A 9,643-nucleotide genomic window follows, 5' to 3' on the forward strand; every position below is an offset into this window, starting at 1 on the left:
AAATGCACCGGAAGAAAACTAATCGTGGATGAAAGGTTCCACACTAAATCAAACCGTTTTAACCGTTGTCGCATCAGGTAGGACATGCCGTAAAATAAGTTTAAAGATGTAACATATTTAGTCACATTGTGTACTATTTAATGTGTAGTTGAAGAAATGAACGGTGTATTTTGACTTTTTATTCATCCACATTATGTTTAAAAACAGCATATACAAAGTACTACAGTCAATTTTAGACTAGAATAGTACAAAACATTCAGACTGCCATACTATACTGTGATCTGTTTCTGGCGTCAATGTCTACAATTTTTTATGGTCTACTGTGCAGAAAACTGTAACTGATCAACATCGCGTTTCGAGCTTCTTACATGCATGTCGCTCCTTGTTTTTGTTGTTTTACGGAAGTTGGCACCCGTAACTGACGTTTTTCTTCTCTTTCCTTTGACTGTTTCCTACTCTTGTTTGGGTGCGTGCGTGTGTGTGAGTGTTTCAGAAGAAGAAATGTCACATGAATTTGTGTGGTGGATGTCTATATCAGGCTCAGGGGTGTGTATCTATGGCCTGATGCATCAATTCTCAGTAGCTTGTGTCCTGCTGGTTTCTTTGTTTGTGTAATTTCCTTCAGAATCTGCCTTGTCAGTGTTGTTGCTTGCAGGGCTCCACGTGGTTGCATCTGTGTTTTCTTCTTTATCAAAACCACTGCTCTGCTTCCCAGGTTTCTGTTGCCCCTGTTGCTGACACATTAAATGAAATCTTTATTATTCAATCTCTATTGTTTTGTAAAATACAAATAACAATACAGCTGAGGAAGAGTGGCGTTTACAATGACTGAAAATAACCTTTTGTGCTGTTGCGCTGGGGGCAATGTTGTCCATCAACTCTTGAGTTTTGAGCCAGTCATCATGCCAGCTCTTCATATTATAGTGATACCTGCACAGCATATAGTCATCATTCCAGCAGTCAACTCCTCCATTTGTGTTCATGATGTTTGATATTTTGTCCAAAAGAATAGCATTATCCCTCTGAATCACCAGTGCCCTCTCCTCCTCGAGCTAAACAAGACAAAATGCAATTAGTCACTGCAGATATGTTACATTCACTGCAATATCCATAATAATCATTTATTAATAATTCTAAAGATTTTTTTTAAATAAATATTTAAATGAATGGTTTTACCACTGAAAGGTGAATTGGAAAAAAAGGTAATAATGAATAACCTGTTGTTTCTTTGCCTTCTGAATCAGATGACCGTGGGTTTTTGGTGCAGTATTATTTATTGTTGGATTAGCAGACTTAACCTTGGGGGGAAAAAAAAAAACATTCAGCCTTTACACGAAATGGGGGAAATAAATGGTTCCATGGTCAAGACATTATGAATCTGGAATAGCATGTTGCTGACCTTTCTCCTGTGTAAATCATATGTAGAATTGTCCCATTTCTGCTGAAGATATCTGCTTTTCGTGGGAAACAATGACCGGTATGACTGATACTCCTTGGTTGGCCTGGAAAATAAAGAACAGGCATTTGATTCTGCTCATGAGCAGTCACATCTCCTTGCCTAGATTTCAGTAAAAACATATTTTCAGGCTATAGATGGAGCCTCTCCTATTTGATGGCAATACAACTTGTTTCCAAAATGTAATTTGTGTTTTTCAACGCCATTTATAATTTTTCAATTAATATAAAGCACAGACCTTGACTCACCTTTTCTTTTCAGCGTCATTCCAACAGTCAACGCCTCCTTTTGTCCTTATGATGTTTGATATTTTTTCCAATAGATGAAAATTTTCTCTCTGAATCTCCATTGCCCTCTCCTCCTCAAGCTAAATGAAACAAAACTTTAATTCTTATTTTTTTTGTTGATATGTGCGACAGGAATGACCTGACACTGTAAATAGAAACCTGGAAAATGTATTGCATTATTCATAATAATTACTTATCATTAATAATGACTAATGTCTTTTATAGAGACCTATTGAAGAGTTCTATCATTGACAGTTCTGCTGCCAAATTATGGACATTAAGTGATTCTCAGTTCATTTCATGTTCATGAGTGGGGGAAAAGGCAATAAAGAAAAACCTGTTGTTTCTTTAACTTCTGAACCAGATGACCATGGGTTTTTGGTGGAGTAGCGTTTATTGCTGGACTAGCAGAATTAACCTTTGGGGAAAAAACAAATGGCATGAAAGCAATAATACAATTTTCACTATAAACACCACTGCGATTATGAATTCATGGTCAAGACATTTTGAATCTGGGGTAGCATGCTGTTGCTGACCTTTCTCCGGTGTAAATCGTATGTAGCATTGTCCCATTTCTGCTGAAGATATTTGTTTTTTGTGGGAAACAATGACTGATATGTCTGATACTCCTTTGTTGGCCTGCAAAAGAAAAGTAGACATTTGATTCTGCGTAGGACCAACTTTAGCAGTCACATCTCTTTGCCAAGATTTCAGTGAAGAGTATATTCAGGCTGTAGATAGCAAGTCTCCTATTTTGTGGAAATTCAACTTCAAAGTCAAAATTAATGTTTTTCACAACACTGGTAATTTAACTCACCTTTTCTTTTCTGCGTCATTCCAACAGTCAGTTTCTCCACTTGCTTTCTTAATGTTCAATATTTTTTCCATGAGAATATCATTTTCCCTCTGAATCTCCACTGCCCTCTCCCCCTCGAGCTAAAAAAAGATGAAAAAAGAATTGAAACAAACAATCAATACAAACAATAGATTTGCAAGAGGAATGGCCTGGTAGTCTTAATATATACCTATAAAAAAGGTCAACATGTTTGTAATTGCATTTTGCCACTGCAGATATATTCTATATTTATTTTATTATGACTAAAAAAAGAAAGACAAACCTGTTGTTTCTTTAACTTCTGAACCAGATGACCATGGGTTTTTGGTGCAGTAGCATCTAGTGCTGGATTAGCACACTCAACCTTGGGGGGGAAAAAACAAACAATGAAAGGGTTGTTTCTCACAACAGTGATAATTAATGTCATCATAAACACTATGAAGATGGGGCAAAAGATTGGATATAGATATTTTGAATCTAGGGTAGCATGCTGTTGCTGACCTTTCTCCGGTGTAAATCATACGTAGCCTTGTCCCATTTCTGCTGAAGATATTTGTTTTTTGTGGGAAACAATGATTGATATGTCTGATACTCCTTTGTTGACCTGCAAAAGAAAAAAAAACAGACATTTGATTTGGCGGAACAACTGTAGCGGTCACTTCTTCTTGCCAAAATGTCAGTAAAGAGTATATTGAGGCTGAAGATGAAGACTTTCCTATTTCATGGCGATACAACCTCTAAAGTCACATTTGTCACAGTGACCATTTTTCAATTAATACAAAGCACAAACCTTAACTTACCTTTTCTTTTCAGCGTCATTCCAACAGTCAACGCCTCCTTTTGTCCTTATGATGTGTGATATTTTGTCCATGAGATGAGCATTTTCCCTCTGAATCTCCAGTGACCTCTCTTCCTCAAGCTGAAGGAGATAAAATTCTGTTAACATTGAAAAATGACGGAGATTTGCGAGAGGAATGATTTAGCAGTTTTAATAGATGACTGGGGAAGAATGGTCATGTAATTGCCTTTTTTTACTGCACATATGTTACAGCAAATCTTTTTTTTTTTAGAGAGAGAATTGACTACATCTTTTTTCACAGTTTGTTTATGGCTGGAAAAAGCAATAAAGAAAAACCTGTCGTTTCTTCAACTTCTGAATCAGATGGCCATGAGTTTTGGGTGGTGCAGCGTTTATTGCAGGACTAGCAGACTGAACCTTTGGTGTAGAAAAATATAAAAAACAAAAGGGTTATGCAGATATATATATATATGTATATGTATATATATATATATACACACATATATGTATATATATGTGTGTGTATAAACAAATATGGCAGAAGGAGTGCCATTGTGTCCATCAAACCACTGGTGCTCATGGAAGGGAAAACATGTAAAAAGGGGGAGGGAGAATTATAATCAAAATGGTATGAATATTAAAACAAACATTAAAAACACAGATGCAAGCAGATGTGTTTGTAGCATTGTAAACTAAGGGTCTTTTTCCCCAAATCATCTTGAGTGCCTGCATTATTTCTGTAATTTTTGGTTATAAGTCTTCTTCCCCCCTTTTTTAACAAAAGGGTTATGTCTCAGACAACAATGATTAAATAATTCCTGCATTCACACTTTCAAGATGGAGAAAAGATTGGATGAAGCTGTTGTCGAGACATTTTGAATCTGGGATAACATGCTGTTACTGACCTTTCTCCGGTGTAAATCATATGTAGCATTGTCCCATTTCTGTTGAAGATATTTGTTTTTTGTGGGAAACAATGACTGATATGTTTGATACTCCTTTGTTGGCCTGCAAAAAAAGAAAAAGAAAAACAAATATAATGGCAACTCCAGTTTCATGGTGATACAACCTTCCAAAGTACAAATTAATGTTTTTCAAAACAATGATCATTTACAACTAATACAAAACCCAATTCTTAACCCACCTTTTCTTTTCAGAGTGATTCCAACAGTCTGTTTCTCCATTTGTCCTCACGATGTTTGATATTTTTTCCAAGAGAATATTATTGTCCCTCTGAATCTCCATTGCCCTCTCCTCCTCAAGCTGAAAGAGTTAAAATAATAAATAAAAAAAAGTGCATTTTATGCAAGATGAATGACCTGGTTGTCTTAATGGATAGAAATAGAAAGTTAAAAATGTTTGTAATTGCATTTTGTCACTGCAGATATGTTATATACATATATGTATATATATATATATATATATATATATATATATATATGTGTATATATATATATATATATATATATATATATGTGTATATATATATATATATATATATATATATTCACATTTATTTATTATTATCACAATTCTCTTTTTATTGGGACTTAGCTGAATAGTATTGTCACTCAAAGGTCTACTGCCACAATTAAGTGACTGAGTTGGGAAACTGTAAAAAAGAATAACCTGTTGTTTCTTCAACTTCTGAACCAGATGACCATGGGTTTTTGGTGAAGTAGTGTTAACTGTTGGATTAGCACACTTAACCTTGAGGGAAAAAAAACACAAATAACAAAATGGTTTTGTTAAAAACAATTGTCATCATACAATTTCAGCATAAACACTTCCGTGTTGGGGCAAACCATTTGATGAATTTGTGGTGAAGACATGTAGAATCTGAAATAACAGGTGTTGTTGCTGACCTTTCTCCTGTGTAAGTCATATTTCGCATTGTCCCATTTCTGCTGAAGATATCTGCTTTTTGTTGGAAACAAAGAGCGATATGTCTGATACTCCTTTGTTGGTCTGAAAAAGAAAAAAAAACATACATTTGATTCTGCTTAGGAGCAACTTTAGCGGTCGCTTCTCCTTGCCAAAGCTACAATGAAGAGAAGTCTCAGGCTGTAGATGAGACTCCAATTACATGACAATACAACGTGTTTCCAAAGTCAAAACGTGTATTTTTCCCAACATCAATTTTTCATTGAATATGCAACTCAAACCTTAACTCACCTTTTCTTTTCAGAGTCATTCCAACAGTCAGTTTCTCCATTTGTCCTTATGATGTTTGCTATTTTTTCTAAGAGCATAAAATTTTCCCTCTGAATCTCAAGTGCCCTCTCCTCCTCGAGCTAAAGGAGACAACATTTTATTAAAGAAGCAGAAGGGGAAGAAAAAACTGTGTATTTTTGCAAGAGGAAAGACCTGGTTATTTTAATAGATACATAGAAAAAATGCAGATATGTTGCATTTATTGCATTTTCATAATATAATTTATGTATAAGAATAATTCATATAACCTGTCGTTTCTTCAACTTCTGAACCAGATGACCATGGGTTTTTGGTGGAGCAGTGTTTACTGATGGATTAGCACCCTTAACCTTGGGAAAAACAAAACAAAAGGGTTGGTGGAAGAAATAAACTGACAAGTTTGTGGTCAAGACATTTTGAAACTGGGATTATTTCTGACCTTTTGCCTGTGTAAATCATATGAAGCATTGTCCCACTTCTGTTGAAGATATTTGCTTGTTGTTGGAAACAAGGACTGATATTTCTGATACTGCTTTGTCGGATTGCAAAGCAAAAGACATTTGACACAGAAGACCTCCTCATGCAGGCTTCGAGTACTTGTGACTCTTTTTCTTCTTTGGTATTTCATGGCACTTGGCATCTGTAACACCGCTTCCTTCTTCTCTTCCCTTTGCGTAGTATTTTCCTTTTCTTAGTAGAATCCGTAAACCCTATACCTCAGCTTTGATCAAAAATAAGTAGCCTATTACTGTTAGTAGTCAACAAATCCATTATAGTCACTTCCTCTACTTCTTCAGTTGGATTACTGCCTTTGATCTGTTGGAGTAAAACAGATCATCATCTTATTCATCAGCATCATCATCAATGTCATCATCATCATCTTCTACTGCTTCTACCAGCTAGGGTGGAAGGTGATGTACCGTGGATAGGCTGTCGGTCCATTTCAGTTACAAACGATCATTCACATGCTCATTAACATCTACGGCTAAGTCTCCAATCAACCCATCTATAATCTGCATATTTTCGGACTGTATAGGAGGAAGCTGAAGCACCAGGAGAAAATCCATGTGCACAAAAGAAAGTGCAATTTCCACACAGGACTGCAATGGATTGGTCAGTTGGTAGTGGTGTTTGTTATCCGTAATGCTGCATTATTGTCCTCATGGCCCCAGGATTTAATCATCCACTATTTCATCCTTTTCCTTCTTTAAATATAGATCAGTGTGAAGATAGAAGAAAGAGGCCAAGGAAAGAGAAGTAGGTACTAATGCAACATAACAGGTGCCAACTGCCATTCAAAAATACACCAAATAAAAAAATCCAGACGGAGGCAGTAATAGAACATTATGGATGCCAGCTACCCTAAAACACAGAAGAAGAAGATTCACCTTGTAGTATGTGGCTGCCTTGATGTCGCAAATGTCACGACTCCTCTTCTGCCCAAGTGTGTGTTCATGTTCTCAATCTCCCAGGTTGACTAAGCTGAGGGAGAGCAGTCTGTTTTCTGCCAGTCATACATGGTTGCCATGACAGCAGCTGGAGAGAGTGGAGATGAATGAATAAATAAATGAATGGATGGATTCAAATGATGTGCTTGTTTGGTAAGTATCACACAGTAAAACACATACAGGCATAGAGGAAGGCTAATTTATGAGGAGCGAGTGAAAATGTAAAATGAGCATTTCTGTGAAGACACAATTACTCACAGTTAAAGCTGAAAATAACCTGCAATGCAAATGTAACTAAAATGTGTACTGTTATAGACCATTATTGTAAAAGAAATAGAGTAAAACATGTAGAATCATTACAATATTCTCACTGAATTAAATCCACAAGGTCAAGAGGAAGTAGGTGACTTTGTTCTGACTTGTTGCATACAGACAGTCACAGCCTTGGTAACTGTTACTTGGAAACTAACATCAGAGGAACTTCAGCAGTCACACTTGTTCTAAACAGATTGTACACAAAAAGAAAAATCAGCTGCCATACACCACAGTGTAAGCTGATGGCCAACTCAAAAGTAGAAAGCTTCATTGATCTTATGTTTTTTTAATTTCTGATTAAATAAAATGCACAAAAACACAGTATTGAATTCAATTATGTGGTGTCATGATGTAACTTAAAGTACCCCTTATCTTCTGAAATATACAACTCATAAGAGTGTTATCCAATGATTTTTTTTGAATGAGTCCCATTTAGGTGACTTCATGAATGAACAACTACATTACAGCACTACCCCCTACTGACCAGACCAGGGTATGATGATTTTTTTTTTCTATTTTATGAAACAACTGTCAACGATGAATCAAAACATATGAATTAAAAATAAAATTATTCATTAAAATGTTTAATATAATTCTATTTAGATTATTATATTATCCTTCTTCATTCACAAAATAAACTTAACATAATGAAACACTTGGGTGGAAGAAGTCATTGTGTTTCTTGACATGGCAAATAATTGTCCCTGCAGTCATGTCTCAGTGAGTGTTGGGCCAATAAGAGGAGGTGTGTCAAAGGAACAAGGGCAATCAGAAATATGATCAAATAAAATTTAGAAGTTAGTTTTCTAACCAAGGTTTAATGCTTTTATATCAAATCGTAAAACTGTTCAGTAAACTCTTGTCTAATCCCTATAAATGACTTGCCATCTGAGTCTTTATGTTTAATTCCTCCCCAGTGAATAACAAAAAGTGTGCTTTAAATTGGAAGAAAAGGGTACATTTTAAAGCTGTAGTTTGTAAAACATGTCACCATCCAAATAAAATTATTAGTAATGACTAAAAACACTGCTGGGGCCTCTACATGATGTTTACCACGGTGTTCTCACACCACCCCCACCTCTTCACTATCCACTTGCTCCAACTATCCCGTTTATCCCGTCAAATGAAGTGCAAAGATGTAAAAAACACAAGGTTACAACACCTTGCAACTGTTCGCTGTGTCAGCCACAGGAATCTAAACAAAACTGCTTTCAAGCTTCGAGATTTGCCATTTGGCTGGCGCCAGTGTTGAAGATTTGCAACCACAAGTTCATAGTCTTTACCAGCAGCCAGGGTCCAAGACTAGCTGTTTATCACACTGGTGCCCAAATGCTGTGCTTTACTGTCTGTATCCTCTACATATAAGGATCATTTTAAAAAACTGCCATTGTGCTAATGAAGAAGACCTGAAACTACTGACTACCATTAACTCTTCAGGAAAATGTTTACTGATATAATTATTAGGAAATACGCTCATTTCATCATAAACTTTCAAACTTCCAACCTGAATACTACATGCATTTTTATAAACAGTCTGTGGTAACACTAGCTCCAAAGGCAGTAAGCTGATTATATTTGTGGGCGTCTTCAGTCCCATTTCAATTCTTTGAACGCTCACTTCTCAGTGAAAAGCTAAACCAATGGTTATCTACATATGTCTCCACCGTCAGTGTCTAGGTATTGTTAGCAGTATAATCCACTTTTGAATTAATGAATGAGTTTTGCGTCTCAAGTTACCAATAATGACATCCGTCATTAGAGCAAAAATGACTGTTAAAACAAACAAACAAACAAACAAACAAACTGTAAGATAATGAAGCTTATGCTCTGTTCTGAATGGCAGGGGGATGCTACTAGTTCCTGGTAAGTCTCACTGGTGATATTCATTAAACTTGTGGGAATAACAAATGTGGTTTCTTTGGGACAGGGAAAGTACAGTAAGAACTCATACACATATTATGTTGATTATATGTGTGTTTATTTGAGAGTGTTCATGGATGTGATGCTTTTCAGATGAAGCTAGTTTTAATTGTATAGCCAAGATGTGTATGTATATGAAAATGACAACGTATTGTTTTGTATAACAATAACATAAGTAAGATAGCCATACTCATGATTAATAATCCTGATATTTTTTAATTTTTTTTAAATACATTTTTACCTAATTTTATTGCTTGTCCACTGAACAGAAACACTGGCATTTCTCAATTCATATACTTCCAAGTGCATTTTAAATATACACATAATGGTGAACGTTGACTATGATTTTCTCTCCTAGAGAGAGGTGTGGGACCATCAACATATTTTCAA

General features: G+C 35.7%; 1 protein-coding gene across 4 annotated transcripts; it reads right to left on the reverse strand.

Annotated features, from left to right (window-relative positions):
- Positions 1–78: 78 nt before the first annotated feature.
- Positions 79–7,804, reverse strand: cfap97d2 (CFAP97 domain containing 2). Of its 4 annotated transcripts, none has more exons than XM_044019360.1 (20): positions 6,959–7,804; positions 6,010–6,386; positions 5,840–5,920; positions 5,553–5,671; positions 5,243–5,345; positions 5,007–5,087; positions 4,522–4,640; positions 4,283–4,385; positions 3,714–3,794; positions 3,379–3,497; positions 3,080–3,182; positions 2,862–2,942; positions 2,561–2,679; positions 2,280–2,382; positions 2,081–2,161; positions 1,705–1,823; positions 1,400–1,502; positions 1,218–1,298; positions 840–1,052; positions 79–728 (listed from the first exon to the last, which is right to left on the reverse strand). In XM_044019360.1, exons 2-20 carry the CDS (start codon positions 6,208–6,210, stop codon positions 570–572), a joined length of 2,169 nt encoding a protein of 722 aa, XP_043875295.1. In that variant the 5' UTR covers positions 6,211–6,386; positions 6,959–7,804; the 3' UTR covers positions 79–569. The 4 variants fall into 4 exon arrangements, with proteins under 4 accessions (XP_043875295.1, XP_043875294.1, XP_043875297.1 ...); XM_044019359.1 differs by having other exon boundaries at positions 79–734; XM_044019362.1 differs by lacking the exon at positions 6,010–6,386 and having other exon boundaries at positions 79–734.
- Between the last annotated feature and the right edge of the window lie 1,839 nt (positions 7,805–9,643).

This window comes from Solea senegalensis, linkage group LG2, assembly GCF_019176455.1.
Source record: "Solea senegalensis isolate Sse05_10M linkage group LG2, IFAPA_SoseM_1, whole genome shotgun sequence".
In the NCBI taxonomy this organism is placed as follows: domain Eukaryota; kingdom Metazoa; phylum Chordata; class Actinopteri; order Pleuronectiformes; family Soleidae; genus Solea; species Solea senegalensis.